Below are 17,217 nucleotides of genomic sequence, written 5' to 3'. Positions count from 1 at the left end.
TCCAACGGCCGCCATCCATGTTAAGTATCAGCTCTGTCAGGTCTTCAGAGATTAGGACGAGCCTGCTACATTCCCGTAATCTTATATTTTGAGGTTTTATAGGCAAAATAAACCAGTTTAATGGTCTTTGTGGATTAAAATAGTCATTTTATAGTCTGTACCATGTATACAAGACGAGCAGCCATCTTAACTTCCTGTTCTTACGATGTACGTGATTATTCCTTCCCATGACATCATCACGCCTCTTTTGTTACGTGGCTCATTGCAAGATGGCGACAAGATTGTTCCGCTCTACCTGATAGGATCTGCCGCAAGCAATTATTAGACTATAAGCTTCTTGGGAAATTTTCAAAAACATAGGCTTTACAATTCTTGTAATCTCTCCATTTCCCCATATATATATTTTTATAGTTTAATGGAATTTTTAAAAAATAAGGTTTTCTATTCCTGTAATTTTTACTATTTGTGTAATCTCCATTTCCCCATATATATATATATTTTTTATAATTAAATTGACGTTGCCCCATATAAATAATTTTAGAATTTAATGGAATTTTCAAAAATTTAAGATTTACGATTCCCGTAATCTCTCCATTTCCCCATATATATTTTTATAATGAAATTTAACATTTTTAAAAAAATGTAAGCTTTACTCTTACTGTAATCTCTCCGTTCCCTCACATATATACAAATATTTCTAATTTAATGGGATTTTCAAAAATGTATGCTTTACTATTCCCGTAATCTCTCCATTTCCCCATATATATTTTGATTTGTGATTATTTCAATTTCACAAATAGTAATTCAGAAATAAAAATTTTCTGTAAGATGTTGAAGTTCTATGAATATTTACGAATTAATATTTCAAATATCTGAACAACTCACGAGACTTAATGCTTGAAATTTTGCAAATTTCCAATTATTTTTTTTTAGAACTTCCCGCTCGCTTCAACGTTGGCCTGACAAACGTTGAAGTTACGGAAGGGGGGAAGGCCGTTCTGCGCTGTGGGGTGACCAAGCCGTCGGCCCCCGTGCAGTGGAAGAGAGGAGAGAAAGATCTCAAACCGACAGACAAATACGAAATGAGACAGGACGGTTGTACCGTAGAGCTAGTGATCAGTGACGTAGAGACGTCCGATAAGGGAACCTACATGTGTGTCTGCGGCGAACAGAAGACGTCCGCTTCGCTAACTGTGCACGGTAACCTTGTTTCTTTTACATACAGAATACGTTAAAATGCTGAAAAACGCAGTCTCCTTTTAATCAAATGAGCAGAAAGTCTTACCAAAGATTACTAAAATTGAAGAAAAAAAACTAATTTGTAAAATCATCCAAAATTACTCAGGTTGTTTAAATATTTTTTTTTTATTTTTTTATTATTTTTACAATTTTTTAAAATTATTTTTAATTAATTTTACCGTTACATTATTTCAGAGAGAAAGAATATGGAATTATTGAGCATTTTAATTAATTAATTAGGTCTAAGGTGTCTAATGTATCCCAGTCATGTGCTTATATATATATATATATATATATATTTATTTTTTTTTCACTGTTTTAGTAATTTCTCTACTTCTAGACATTAAAAATAGTGAAGGAATCCATTATTTGAAACCACGTTATGGTACTTTTAGTGAAGTACATAAAAGTCAGCTGTTTTATATAGGGACCTTTGGGGAAATATTTATACAAATGATTATAATATTATATTTATAAAGCACCAACAGCTCCCGCAGCACTTCTTATAGTCCCTACATTCAAAACGCGAACCGACAGACTAAGATGAACCGATTAGGTCAGGTAAAGAAAGCTTGACTCGCAAGTTTACAATCTAGAGGATTAATAGGGTCATGCATATTTTTTTTTGGAGAACCTTGTGTATTTATTGCGCTCTTTGAAAACTTTATGCTTCCAGCTTTGCCCATAATTTTCAAAGAGGAACTGAAGGACGTGGAGGTCACGGAAGGCGACGCGGTCACCCTGCGCTGCGTGGTGAATAAAGCCAGCATTCCCGTGGAATGGAAGAAGAACGGAAGCAAACTCAGAGCCAGCGACAAATATGTCTTCCGGCAAGACGGCCCGACCGCTGAGCTGTCCGTCTGTAACGCCGACGTGAAGGATTCGGGCGAATATTCATGTGTGTGCGGCGACAAGAAATCTTCTGCCATGGTGAAAGTCAACGGTAAAAAAAAGTCTTCTGTTCCTCTTTGAGATATCAAAAAATAACAGCTCTGTTTGGCTGTTTTGAGAAGATGGCTTATTTCGGGATACAGCCTTATAATTTTATTCCTGAACTGAAATATTCCAGTCCTTTTCCTATTTCCCCGTCCTCATTGTCTTCTCACCTCGACCAAATTCACCCAAATATTCATGATGCTCTTGATTAGACGCTTCGTTAAAATTAACAGACACACTCTAATTATCCAGTTGTTTATCATTATTGTATCGTTATTTGTATCATTTTAACATCTCATAAAGCCTTCATAGATTATTATACTTTGGTCCAAAACATATGCAGGTATTTAGCTTTAAACTGACCCAACACAGTGCCCCGAGCTGCCCCATCATGGCCACCATCCTTTATTGTGGATCGCCAGGCTGTAATATTATATCCCAGGACCTTTTAACTAAGGAAAGCCTTAGTTTTGGGTCAGTGGAGTTTCTATGGAAACCAAAAAAATTGATGACGCGTCCAAACTTTTTACAAATAGAAAAACATAAATGGTTAGAAAACTTATTTTTCTGGATTGTTTGCTCTTGGAATCACCTTTGGTTTGGGAAGGACGCCATGATAAAATTATCTCTAAACTGTTATAGGAATTCATTTTTTTTCCATTTTTTTTTTAGCCATCCCTGCATTTTTTGAAGAAGAACTTAAGAGCATTGAAGCGACGGAAGGGGACGTAGCAACTCTACGTTGTCAGCTCAGTAAACCGGACGCTTCTGTGAAATGGATGAAGGGAGCCCAGGAGCTAAAACCTGGAGATAAATACAAAACAGAGCAGAGAGGGACCACCGCCGAGCTGCTGATCCGTAACCTTGTGCTGGGGGATTCCGGCTCTTACACCTGCGCGTGCGGAGAAAAGCAGACGACTGGCAACCTAACCGTGACCGGTAACGATTTCCTTTATTTCTTCTTTTCCATGAAGATTTATGCCGAAGCCTCGTTAAACGGCCCAGAAATGTCCTATAAAATATGTCTACTTAGCGGAGGAAGATACGTTGACCGTCATCATTCTTTTATTTTCCACATACCTTAGAAGAGCAAAATGAGTCTGAAACTCTACTGAAAAGGGCAAGCCATGCTCACATTTTGGGGCAAAATTGGCCTTCTTGTAGAGTTTTAGAGGGGCGACTTCTACCTGACTTCCAGTGAAAAGAATGGGGTTCTTTGAGCCTTCCATGGTTGGTTGGGCCAAGGCTTTTAACATGACAGCTGCAGGTGGGACGCAATGTAAATACACAATTTTTATAATAAGAAATAATCATCCGAGACGAGGCAACACTAGAGAAAACTACACTGGCAACGTTACCCTTTTCCTTATATTCATTATATTATTAGATGTTTTTATTTGCCAAATAAAATTTTTATTTACATTTTTTTTTATACAAATCTCTACAATGTGAGTTAATAGGAATATATTACTCTCCACTTGCGTAAAGGCCTCCATATTTTATCTGAAATCAACTTGGAATAGAAAATGGTGGGGTGGGTAAAAAAATATTTGTCTACTTCAAAAATGAACCGTTGTGAGAAATGTCCATAATGTATTTAATATTCAAGACCAAAAAAATGTTAAAGACAACGTAATTCTAAAAAAACCTAAAGCATCAACAACATTTACATAAAAGGTCTTTGAAAAATGCCTGCATAGACTAAATGTAATTTTTTTTTTTTTTTTTAGCCTTTTTTTTGTTAATTAGGACTTGCACGTAGCTATAAAATACTATAAATACTTTTCTCTCTCTTAAAATGATGAAATAGAACGATTATACCCCATTAGCAGGTTTCATAAATACCTTTTAAATACCCCTTTATCTTGTTTTATTTCTTTAATATATATATATATAGAAGGGGCAGTTATTTTGTCGGAGACACAGGTGAGTACATGCGATGATGCGAGTCCATGCTGAACTCACATGTCCTCGCCTGAAAGTCTCAGGCGCTTGCAGGCCCTCACAAACAACAACTTCAGAGGTTACTGAATCTCTGAATTGTTTGGCGAGTGTTAGCATGCGAGGGCATGCGACTGACATAGAATTAACCTAACTCTCCAACCCAAACCTTAACCCTAAGTCTAACACTAACCTATAACTATCCCTAACCCTTAACTCGACTGTCCACTCGACTTCTTAGTGAATACTTGCAGGGTGGTTTTAACTCTCATTGAATGTTGGCCAATCCAATTTTGCGTGTGTTTCTTGTCAACACAAATTGAGTAGTTTTTCTTGGATTAGGAACTTTTGACCTACATCTAAATTTTTAATAATACTCTACCTTATTCTGTTACTTCCCAGCCTCATAAATGTATTCATTAACAACCAAAAATATACAAACAAATAAAAGTGGTCTGGACCGCTGGAGCAGTTAGAATTTTTTTTTCTTCAGAAAAACTCTTTTTGCAAATTGACTGAGCGAGTATTTTGTGGTCTGTCACAGGTACTCCACATGGAGCCCGTTCACAAGATGAGAATGTTGACATAGTAATGGACGGTCTAACGCTAATGTTCTTCTTCTTTCTTAGCTTTGCCGGTCGTTTTCACCCAACCTCTCCAGAACTGCGAGGTCCAGGAGGAGAAAACGGCGACCTTACGCTGCGAGCTTTCTAAGCCTAACGCTGCCGTGGAGTGGAGGAAAGGAGGTCTCGGTCTACAGCCCGGCACCAAGTACGAGATGAGGCAGAAGGAGCGGACGGTCGAGTTGCTGATACACAACCTTAAGCTTGAAGACACCGGAGAGTACAGCTGCGATACGGGAGACCAAGAAACAAAAGCATATCTAACAGTGAAAGGTATGTTTCAAAAGGTCAAACGGGTCATTCTAAATTCTCCAGGTCAAAACATGTCCGCTATAACCATTCACACTCCTGCTTCATGCATCCGGAGAACACACTTTTTATATACACATCACGCGTGTTTAGCTAACATCGGAGTAGCCTACCGAGACCATGCAGCGAGGAGGCAGCTGATTTTAGGGTTACCTGTAGGTCAGGGCTAGTACTGGAGCGTTTCTGCATATAACAGGGAATATTTAGGGTTTGAGCGTAAGGACATTCCAACAATGTAGGCAATTCTTGAAATTCATCAACATGAAGGAAACTGACCTCAAATTTCAGGTCCCCATCTTCTCGCTTTCAATCTCATTCTACCTCCTAATAGATTGTAAACCCACAAGAACAGAACCTCCTTCCCCTTCGGTACCACTATATATTATGTGTTAAGTTATTGTTGTTTTTCACTCTCCCGTATTGTAACAGCGCTACGGAATCTGTTGGTGCTCTTGTAATAGAACGTACAGCTCCCTAGGTGTATATCAGGAAAACTACATGCAGGGATGGTCAACCAAAATGTTACTTTACTACCTGCCACCCTTCAACATTTTTTGCTCTACAGCCCTCTTCACCTAGAACCAGCCTGTAGCTGGGGCTGTTTATCCTTGATTTGAACGTTCTGTATGGTTTATTTCTAGCTTTGGGATCTTGGTTGCCCAATGACCCTCTATGTGTATTTCTAGCCGTGCCAGTACTCTTCAAGAAACCCCTGAAGAACACTGTGGTGGAAGATGGTGTGACTGTCACGCTCCGCTGTGAAACCAGCAAACCCAATGCTCCTCTGGAATGGAGGAAAGGAACGATGGTGCTCTTCCCGTGCGCCAAATACGAGATGAGGCAAGAGGGCGCGGTGGCCGAATTGGTTATTTATGACGCCGAGGCAGAAGATGCTGCCGACTATACGTGTGATACGGGAGACAACCAGACTACTGCCACGGTTAAAGTAAACGGTAAGTTGGACCACAAAGTTATTCCGCTGGTGGGGAAGAAATGAATCATTTGTAGGTTAAATGGTTCCTTTTTTTTACATTATGGCAAAAATATATTTTTTTTCCTTTTTGTGTAACGACAGTCCTCCAGTTTGTGAAGACGCTCCAGAACGTGGAAGTCGAGGAGCGCGGAACAGCGAGATTCCGCTGTGAATTGTCTGCCAAGATGGCGACGGTGGAGTGGCAGAAAGGCACTAGAAAGCTACAACCCGATGCCAAGTATGAAATGAAAGAAGACGGTCCTGCGCGAGAGCTGATTATAAGCAACCTGGAGATGGAGGATGCTGGAGAGTACACCTGTGTGGCTCGGAACAAGAAGTCCTCAGCGACGCTAACTGTTAAAGGTAACTACGAGATCCTTGTCAGGGCGTTATATGGGATATATGGATGGTTTGAGGGACATGATAGCCAAGACCAAGGTGGTTTTACCCCATGGCTGTACGACAAAGGACTAAGCGTATCACGTTTTGTACTGTCATGGAGGGCCATGGAGTTTCTGACATTCAACCCAGGGTCAGGCAAAGTGTCCCTACAAGGAATCCATTAAGTGTCCACCACAAAGCCTTTAGATGACCTGACAGATAATATCCTCCAAGAAAAATTGGTCTAAATGATATGACTCAGACTACCGAGCTAAACCTACATTAGAAACATTGTATCCTGCGAGTTTCATTGTTTCAAAACAGAAAACGCGACACTACAAAATTATACTTTGTATTAAAATTACAGTGGAAGTTCCACCTTAATAGACAAATAAAAGTATAAATGTATCTTACTAAACCTGTTCAGGGCTGATTACATTAGTAAATGATTATTTTTATGGGTTTTTTTTTCATTCGATGAACAATAAATATTAAATACAATTAAGCTATTAAATTATTGGGACTCTACATATTCCCCTCTCAGAAGTTTAAAGTGATCTGTGGGTTCGCTGTTTTTGGTGCATTCCGTCCCCTTCCATGTTCCTTTATATATTGCGAGCTTGTCGAACCACATGAAGAAGCAATTTGCACGGAAGGGCTTTATTCACTAAATTTGTTCTATTGAGTTTTGTTAGACGGCCACAAAACGCTCAAATGATGCCACCAATATTTCCATTGCTACGGCTTTTGATTACGTTCGTCCTTCTTATTTTTATTCAGAAGTGGACGTGACCGTAGTCCACGGCCTGAAGGACGTGTCTGTGTTTGCCGGTGAGGATGTGGAGTTCAGATGCCAAGTGTCTCATGCGGATGCCAAGGACGTCGAATGGAAACTGCAGGGAATCACTCTAGAGACCAACGAAATGAATGAGATTTCAGTGGAGAAAGAGAAGGTCCATCTCCTGAAGCTGAAAGGAGTGACTTTGGAGGACTCCGGAACGGTCATCTTTAGGGTGGGGCCATATACATCGACAGCCGAGCTCGTAGTCAAAGGTAACAATGTAACAATATAAGAATACAGGGGGGGGGCAACCCGAATCAGAAAGCTGTGAAAGGGCAACATAGGAACTTTAAAGACGTTGGGTATACTGGGCAGTGTACCTAGAATCCTACCCTGCTTGGAGGACATGTTCCTCATGAGGATTTCCACCACTTTGCTCTATGTATAAGCAGGGCTGGCATTGATAGTCGTAGCCATTCTACGTCTTTACCAATCTATTGGGTCTTACAAAGGCCGTTTAGAGAACAAACAGAACGTTTAACAAACTGAGGTTCTAGTATCCACTCAATAAGTAGATCACACCTAATGAATAATCCTGAATTGCACTCTGGACACAGTTACTGCACAATGATGATCATGTACATTAACATTAAGAAAGGGATGGGTGTAGACAGCTGCCGTAGTGTATCCGCATGGTGGGTTATCTAGATCTTGTCTCAGAGCTCTTCCTCTGTAATCTAAGACTTTAACCTCCTGGCGTTTCAGCTCCACTGCCGGTGTTTACCAAAGAGCTGAAGGACACAGAGGTGGAAGAAGATGCCGGGGTTGTTTTGCAGTGCGAGGTCTCCCAGCCTGGTGTCCGCGTGGTTTGGAGAAAAGGCACAGAACAGATCTCGCCGAGTGCGAAGTATGACATCCGGGACCTCGGAACTGTCCAGACGCTGCAGATTTCCAGCTTAAAACCAGAAGATTCTGGAGTTTATATCTGTGACATCGGAAGTCAGCAAACCAAAGCAAAAGTATCCGTTTCAGGTGTGGACCTCACAATAATTCTATATTAGCCATTTAAATAGGCTTAATTTATGCTCCGAATGTCTAAATATACCCTAACACTGATACAGTCTTGATCTCATGGGTGCACAAAACCCATGTATTTTAGCACATGATCAATATTGATACACACTGCCATTCAAAAGTTTGGGGTCACTGGGAAATGTCCTTGTTTTTGAAAGAAAAGCAAATTTTGTCTATTAAAATAACATGAAATGGATCAGAAATTCAGCGCAGACGGGGTTAATGTTATAAATGACTGTTGTAATGGAATCTCTTCATAGGCACACAGAGACCCTTTATCACTCCCATCACTCCTGTGTTCCAATGGCCCTTTATCACTCCCATCACTCCTGTGTTCCAATGACCCTTTATCACTCCCATCACTCCTGTGTTCCAATGGCCCTTTATCACTCCCATCACTCCTGTGTTCCAATGGCCCTTTATCACTCCCATCACTCCTGTGTTCTGATGGCCCTTCATCACTCCCATCACTCCTGTGTTCTGATGGCCCTTTATCACTCCCATCACTCCTGTGTTCTGATGGCCCTTTATCACTCCCATCACTCCTGTGTTCTGATGGCACGTTGCGTTCGCTGATCCAAGTTTAAGTTTAAAAGACTAATCGTTAGAAACCCTTTTGCAATTATGTTACAGCCAGAAATGTCCCTGTTTTCCATGAAAACAGCTCAGTGACCCCAAACGCTAGTGTAATTAACTTAATGCAATGTAATTATTTTCATGATACTGTTCCTGTAAAATATTCACCCATCCCTCTCAGTCTAACCTTCCCCCTGTTGGGTTCTATGCAGCGATACCGGTACTTTTTGACCAGGAGCTCCAGAACCAGACTTGTGAGGAAGGCTCCGCGGTCGTCGTTCGAGCCCAGCTTTCGAAGCCCAACGCTCCCGTGCAATGGACGAAGGGCACGGTGCCCCTGCAGGCCGGCGACAAATACGAAATAAAACAAAAGGGGAAGACGGTGGAGTTAATTATCCACGGTGCTGAGCCGCACGATTCCGGGGATTATACCTGCGATACAGGAGACCAGAAGACCACTGCGGCCGTGAGTGTTACAGGTGAGAACGGCAGAATCCCCCCACGTCCATTTGCCCCTTTTCCTGCCCTCCTGGCCCGAACACATCTACCTGCACGTGATATTCTTACCTCCAGTCAGCTCCGCTCGCTGCTCATATTCCATACACATGTGGAAAGCCCCCCCATTAATTTCAGCCACTGATCTTAGAATCATAGAGGAGGGTGCCAGAGACATTAAACTGTCCCGTATTTGTGAGGATATGAGCATTATGTGGAAGGCACAAATCAGCACTCACCTCGATTAAAATCCCGTTCTGTTACTTTGCTGTCGTCCACGCAATGAGAATTGTAACGGACAGAGATGGGCGAATCCTTGGCCATCTAAACACTGGCCGCAAAGATGGAGCCTGGGGGGGAGGAAAGTTTATGCCCGTCGGTAGCAGCTCTCAGTTTACTGATAAAAATTTTCATTTTTCAGCGCTGCCGGTGCAGATAACACAACCGCTGCAGAACCAGGAGGGTGAAGAGAACAGATCAGTCATCCTCCATGCGGAGATCTCTAAACCCAATGCCCCAGTCACGTGGAAGAAAGCTGGGTCAACGCTCAAGCCAGGGGCCAAGTACGAGATGAGGCAAACGGGGCATGTGGTGGAACTCCATATACACAAACTCCAGCAGTCCGACGCCGGGGAATATACCTGCGACACCGGGGACCGCTCATCAACCGCAGCCGTCTCTGTCAAAGGTACGCAGATCATAACGATCAATGTATTCGCTCGATTATATCAGAATTTAACAAAATATTTATCTTTACTATGAATGTTCTAGAATTTTCTGTATTTAGGCTTTGTTGCTAAGAACTTTAAAAATGTTAACATGATATATGAACTGTTAATGCATACAAAGCTATAATTATTCATTAAAATCTATGATATTTTAAGCAAATTGTCCAAAATAATTGAATGGATTTTCCAGCAGGCTGTTGGGCAAAATAAAACGGTTTGTGTGGTCCATATGCTTCTGGCCCACTTGCCAATCCTCCACTATATAGCAGGAGTTTGGAAATCTTTATAAACAGAGAAATAATTGAATGAGCCGTTTATGAGGTTTTCTTTCCCTTACAGAACCTGAACCATTCATTGTTGACCAATTGGAGAACATTATAGTAGAGGAAGGAGAAGACGCCATCTTCAAATGTAAGGTGTCCAAGGACAATGCGAAAGATGTTCAGTGGTATCTGGCTGGCGTTCCCCTGCAGAATAATGAGATGAACGAGATATCTGTCCATAAGGGCAAGATTCACACTTTGACTTTAAGGAAGGTGTCCCTGGAAGACACGGGCCTCGTCAGCTTTAGGGTTGGACAGAACACCACTGTTGGAGAGCTTACTGTAAAAGGTAAGGTAATATACTTAGGAAAGAGCTAAACGAGGCAAGACCAACCACAAAATGAATGGATAGGAAGCTAAAGCTCAGAATCTTAAATTCTGTGGGCTCATTCACTCCCTCCCTCACATATTCTCATTCACTCTCTTTCTCACACTCGTTGAATGTCTCCCTACCTTCCCCCGCCGACAGCTTCCATGTTTTGCAGCTCCACTTCTTCTCTAGGATCTTCTTCACCATCTTCGGTCTTCTTTCTTCTTCCGCATCTCCAAAGACATGGCCTCCTGGTGAACTTCTGGGAAATGGCAGAGCTTCCTGTGACATCCTCTGCCCTGATTGGAAGATCGGGGTAGAGGTTGTGCCCGGAAGCGCCTCCATTTTGCCTTTAGTGAAATTCCCCCAAAATGGTGGAGCTTCTGGTGACATCCTCTGCCCAATTGGCGCAGAAGATAGAGAGATATTCAGAGAGTGTGAGAGAGAGTAAGTGAGAGCGTGAGAGAAAGTGAATGTGGGCGGCTGACAACAAATGTTGCTTTCCAATTTAAAAAGCCCCCTAAACGAATGTCTCATACAAAGCAAATTAGCGAGTGTATCAAATATATAATTGCCATGTGAAATATTACATGATTAAAATAATTTTGTAATAATCTTTCCTTAGATTCCCTAACTTTCTGCAGTATTTAGTACTTTAGTAGCCACAAAGCCATCAGGTTAGCCGGTTACAACTAAGTATAGCAAGCGAAATCCTGTGTGAATGGGGTGAAATAAAAAATGAGAACATAGGTGGTGATCTCATAGTTACAGCCATAATAAATGGGTCTCTGGCCAGAGGAAAGATCCATGAGAAATATCTTAATTCCTTTCAGTAATTGTATTAATCTATAGAGCAGAGATTTAATGCCCAAATAGATATTTCATAAATTAATGCATAACATAAAAATCATTGCTGTCGGAATTGATTTTTTTTTTATTTGATACATTTGAAATATATACTTTAACATATAGACAATATCCAAAAACACTGAGATGTTTTTATGTTAGAAGTGTTCTGAACTCATTAGCCTTCAGCATAAGACTCCCAGCTTTTATTACATATCCATGCATTTATATGTAGAAATGGTCCCCAGAGGTCGCTTTCCCGGGGGGTGTTTCCTATCCTTACGGAACTCTAATGATGGCGTCTTTGTTTTAGCCGTTACGCTGAGTTTCTCACAGCCCCTCAAGGCCGCTGATGTAGAGGAGAATGGAGTGGCTGTCTTGCAATGCCAACTGTCCAAACCCAATGTCCAAGTGGAGTGGAGGAAAGGATCGACCGCGATCCAACAAGGAGGGAGGTACGAAATCAGCATCCAGGGGACCGTCCACGAGCTGCGTATCGAGGATGCTGCGCCTGAAGACTCCGGAGAGTACAGCTGCAGCGCAGGGAGTGAAAAAACCTCAACAAACCTGAAAGTCAAAGGTCTGGAACATATTTTTTTTATTAAACATATTGTATTCCACAAACAGTTGGCAAGGGGTGTTTTCTGTTGTATCCCTAGGTTGCGTTTCTTTGTTGGCCATAGGCTGTGTCCTATCACCCACATGGACTCATTGTGCTCATTTATGTAGAAGGGGTAGTTGGGTCTCTTAAGAAAAGTATTTAGTTTTCATTTAGTCTGGAACATATACAAAGGACTCCACAAATCTCAAAAAGGTCCACTGTGAGATGGGCTAAAGTTGGACCCAACTTTTTGGTTTTTGGTTTATTAACCAACTTTCGAGGAGCGGTCCACTTTCATCTCCGCTTATCGATGCACAATATATATCTATTTAATTTGTCGGAGACAAATTCAGATGGTTTTCACGCTGATCCATAACTTTTGTTATTCATCAGCCCTCCCGGTGGTCTTCAAAAAGGAACTCGAGAACATTGAGCCGGAGGAGGGGCAGTCAGCGGTCTTACAGTGTGAGATGTCCAAGGCTGGTGCCCACGTAGAGTGGAGAAAAGGCGCGTTGGTCTTACAGCCCAACGAAAAGTATGAAATGAGGCAAACGGGCACCACGGCGGAGCTCCTCATTCATAACATGGACCTCGAGGATTCTGGAACTTACACCTGCTGCGCAGGAGACACGCGGACCAGCGCTTCGGTTTTTGTTCAAGGTAAACGTATGCTGCTTGCAAATTTTTCAGAATGTTTTAAGACCCAATGCATGGCGAGGAGATTGTTGGCCCTTTAATAAAAATGGATTTATAAACAATGTAAAAAAAATATCACGATTATAAAATCAAATTAATTTCCTAAAAAATCAGTAACCAAAAAAAAATCGAAATTTAATTTAATTTAAATTTAATTAAAAGAAATTTAATTTCCGTTAATATTTTTAGCTATTTATTTACTACTCATTTTATTAGGTTTATCATTATATAAAAAATAAAAAAATAACATAATGTCGGAGTTAAAAATATTTGACATTCTGGAATTCTGTTTTATTGTAAAATATTCTCCATTATTTAGTACTTTTGCTACATTATTTAACATGTGGATACACTATGTATTCTACTGGGGAGTTTATCACTTTTTATTCATAAAACCGGAACTATTAAGAAGTATATACGTTTTGATGTATTTATATGGTTATTACTTAAGAAACTTGACTTACAGAACCAAGCGGCGCATGTTTAGCACAAAATTTATGAATTTAGGCTTCCAGAAAATTTCTAATGCATGCTAATAAATTAAGCTGTTCTGTGTAAGCCTTTAAAGCAGGGGTGTCCAACCTGCGCCCCTCCAGCTGCTGCAGGACTACATCTCCCATAATGCAGCTAAGGGGCTGGCTGAGGAGTATGGGAGATGTAGTCCTGCAGCAGCTGGAGGGCCGCAGTTTGGACACCCCTGCTTTAAAGCAAATTCAGGTTGTTTTGCCTTCTTTTAAAGCGAATCAAATTAGAGAAGAGATGTCTATAATGTGTGGTATGCAGAAAAGATCCTTTTGGTTCAATAGAAATATAACTGTTTAGGATAAGGAATTGCATGCAAGCTCTTTGCACGCTGGACACTTTGTAGAACTGGCTACTTCCATTGTGTCATAAAACCTATGAAAGACTTTAGTGTCAGTATTTCTGTCCCCATTCAGCTGGTTACATTATTATTATTATATTATTATTTACATGTAGATGAGTATTTGGTAGGTAAAGGGTTGATACATTTTGGTGGAAGGAACATATAAGAAGCATCTGATCATTTTGCCGACACCCCTGTGAGTTGAGTTCCGGTTGACCTTTGTTGATATATATCTGTGTTAGTAAATGATGGGTGTTTGAGATCGCCCTTGGTGCGTCTTGCTTCAAGATGAACACCCGTAGAACTGGTAGGGCTAGTGGAAAAACAGGCCTGGCTCAAGCTCGATGCCTGGCCTGTCTTCATGGGAGAAGCATGAGCCAGAACAGAGCCAACATGACATCCAACCACCCCCAGTAGGTGGACATTGTAGTGTCCACCAGTACGTCTTGGCAACTCTTTCTGCTCCAAGGGTCTCACGTGGGCTGGTTGGTCTCTCTTTCCTTGGGCTTGCTCTTCCACCTTGAGGTCTTTATATGGCTTTTAGCACATAGACATCAATGGCTTGAACATTCATTGGGTTTAAGTAGCTCTGAACATGGCCTTGAAGAACCCTGACATTGTTCCAGTTTAAATTCCAGTTCACAATCATAATCTCCAGAATTCTAAATTAATAATTTTTTTTTATAGTTGGCTGTAGTTTGACGAGGTTATTAAATGGCCGCCCGTAATATGTGTAAGAAATATGGGTTGCTATTACTGTTGTTTAACGTTTGTTTTTAATCTTGAAACCTGTCACCAGAGAGTGATGTAGAGATAGTGTCGGGTTTAAGGAACGTGGACGTCTTTGCTGGGGAGACAGCCATGTTCTCCTGCGAGCTTTCCAGGCAGAACCTCCGGAAAGTTCAGTGGTGGCTCGACGGTTCTCCCCTGCAGAACAGCTCGGTGAACGACATATCCGTGCACGACGGCAAAGTCCACACTTTAACCCTAAAAAACCTTGGGGCCAATGACTCTGGCGTTGTCACCTTCAAAGCTGGGTCCCTCATTTCTTCTGCTAAACTGCTAATCAAAGGTACTTGGAAATACTAACACCAGCATAACACAATTAAACGAGATCATGGATTATGCTAGCGTTTTCCCTTTCTGGAATTTCTGTGGCCCAAAAACATTGCATTGGGCATCAAACTATGAAAAAGGCGTTATGGATCATACCAAATTCATCAATTTTCCTAAAATTTTAATAACTGTGACACTCGAGGGAATTAACTTTTATATGATAGTATAGGAGAAAGCACAAAAGTCCTTGTCTAGAGAAACAGACAGAGTCTACCGGCAGATCGGCCCCATCCGGCCCCCGTCTAGTTGCCCGGTTTTCCTGCTGTAAAGACTCAAACCTTAATCAGTCGTTGGTCTCGTCTTCCGGTTATCCTTCCAAAACCAGAGCTGGAGAGACTAAAGGGCCAGATCTGAGGTGAAGGGCCAAGTGGGAAGCTATTGCTACAACCATCCCTTTCAAAGCAATCACTTTGTCCTAGGTTTGCCATGATTGACATGTCCCTTGGTGAGGGTAAATATTCCGTAAACATTAAGTTTTATCCAATAAGAATACATTTCTTATATATAGCGACAGTCCGCTTAACGCTGATTTCAAGTCCATTAGCTTAGTTAGAGTTCATTTTTTAGGAAAAATTGCCCCCTTCCATCAAAATCCCAAATTGTATTAATTCTGCCTTTTCTAAGATGAAAACAATTTTATTGTATAGATCGAGTCGTGAATAAATCGAGCCACGTTTGGCTTCGGACTAGTGAAGGGAAAGCTCTAGTGGAAATGTTCTGTAGCGATGTATCAGCTGCTAACCGTACTCACTCCTTTAATCGACGTTTAAAGCACCAGATTCCACAAACCTGTAGGATATTATGTTACAATTTACACCAAAAAAAACTGTTTTCAATTCAGTATTATTTATTTATCAGTAATGAAAATTCTGTACCAATAAATTAAAATATATTTGGGCCAATCAGCCGACTCATTCCATGGGTTGCCATGGCAATTGCATATTTACCACTTTTGCCATAAAAACGCCCCCAAACGGCTATGACTCTTTCGCCTCTTCTGAGGCAACTGGCCAAAATAAAGACGTCTTCAGGACTTTTTCGCAAAACCTTCCAGAAATTTGTTATAATCACCTTAAAATGTAATTGCTTATCATAGAAACAACAAAATAGCCCCAAAACTATTTACACCGCTTATTTCTAATGATAAAAATATTACATTTTGATAGAAACATCAGGTATTTTGGGGCATTATGCAAAAATAAAAAAAACAAAAATAATTTAATAAAATTATTTGAGGAAAAGAAAAAAAAGATAAATCCTTAATTTAATTTTAATTTGGTCAAAACGGATGTGGAGTGAAAATGCCATGGTTTTTTTTCTGGTGCTTTAATAATTGGGCAGAACGTAGATGAGGCCAAAGGTTCCGTATTCACTAAGGGGTACGGGCTCTGGCTTCATCCGGGATCCCCAGAACGGGATGTGTGAGTCAGACACGCAAGTGGTTGTAACGTGTATGTTGGACAAATAACACACGGTAGACTTTAATGCATCTAATGCGGGTCGCGCTAGAATTCATACAATGTTCTAGCGGGTCAGACCCATTCAGGCAGATCAGAACCTTGGTCTGGTGTTAGATTCAGAAGGCATATACCTATCCCGCGCATGCTCAAAATTCCCCACCTATTCTGGGAGGCTGTTCCACTTATCTATGACCCTCTCATTAAAGTAAAAAAATTAATTTATAATAAATGGAGTCCTTTGATTGGATTTTCAGATAATCCGTACAAATGTTACCATCATTTAGGTTTAGTCCATATTTTAAACGGAACACTGACACTCCTTCTCTCTCATACTTTTTGTCTCTCTCTCTTGCACAGTCTCTCTCAATGTCACCCTACCTTCTACCTGTCTCCATGTCTCCGTGTTTGTTTCATTGGGGCTCCTCTTTGTTTTCATACAAATTCACAAATACTTAATTAAATTACAACTTTTGTTTAAATTATAAGTATTTGTGAATTTGTCTGAAAACGAGGAGGGGCCCGAATGACACAAAACGAAAACGAAGCAGAGATCTCCAAATATGTATTTTCTGGCTTTTTCCTTCTCAGGCTCTCTCATGCCCTCTCACACTCTCACTCACTCTCTCTCACACCCTCACTCTCTCTCTCACACTGTTACTCACTGTCTCTATCACACTCTTACTCTTTCACCCTCCATCTTAAACCTTCCCTTGTCCTCTCTCAAAATCTCCCTACCTTCCCCGCCAAACGCTTCCGTGTCCCCGTCTACTTTTTCCGCAGCTCCCCTTCTTCTTTTGCCTCTTCTTGTTCTTCTGTCTTCATTCTTCGTCTGCTTCTCCCCCGGTATCTGCTCCATGGAGTGCTTCCTTAAAGGGGGCGGAGCCTCCACTCATACTCCCCCAATTAGAGGAACGGGGAGAGGCTGTCCATGTGGTGCGTGTCGT

General features: G+C 41.1%; 1 protein-coding gene across 1 annotated transcript in view; it reads left to right on the top strand.

Annotated features, from left to right (window-relative positions):
• The window catches only part of OBSCN (obscurin, cytoskeletal calmodulin and titin-interacting RhoGEF), a 118,228-nt gene that overhangs the window by 59,455 nt on the left and 41,556 nt on the right, over positions 1 to 17,217 (top strand). The window contains exons 47-60 of the mRNA XM_053468302.1: positions 934 to 1,200; positions 1,916 to 2,182; positions 2,848 to 3,114; positions 4,746 to 5,012; positions 5,735 to 6,001; positions 6,124 to 6,384; positions 7,183 to 7,455; positions 7,949 to 8,215; positions 9,046 to 9,312; positions 9,750 to 10,016; positions 10,396 to 10,668; positions 11,849 to 12,115; positions 12,530 to 12,796; positions 14,497 to 14,769. Of these exons, the coding sequence (XP_053324277.1) occupies positions 934 to 1,200; positions 1,916 to 2,182; positions 2,848 to 3,114; positions 4,746 to 5,012; positions 5,735 to 6,001; positions 6,124 to 6,384; positions 7,183 to 7,455; positions 7,949 to 8,215; positions 9,046 to 9,312; positions 9,750 to 10,016; positions 10,396 to 10,668; positions 11,849 to 12,115; positions 12,530 to 12,796; positions 14,497 to 14,769 (3,750 nt within the window). The remainder of the gene's footprint in view (positions 1 to 933; positions 1,201 to 1,915; positions 2,183 to 2,847; positions 3,115 to 4,745; positions 5,013 to 5,734; positions 6,002 to 6,123; positions 6,385 to 7,182; positions 7,456 to 7,948; positions 8,216 to 9,045; positions 9,313 to 9,749; positions 10,017 to 10,395; positions 10,669 to 11,848; positions 12,116 to 12,529; positions 12,797 to 14,496; positions 14,770 to 17,217) is intronic.

This window comes from Spea bombifrons, chromosome 5 (genome assembly GCF_027358695.1).
Source record: "Spea bombifrons isolate aSpeBom1 chromosome 5, aSpeBom1.2.pri, whole genome shotgun sequence".
In the NCBI taxonomy this organism is placed as follows: Eukaryota; Metazoa; Chordata; class Amphibia; order Anura; family Pelobatidae; genus Spea; species Spea bombifrons.
The sequence above is the reverse complement of the archived record's forward strand: the minus strand, read 5'-3'. Positions and strand labels throughout refer to the sequence as shown.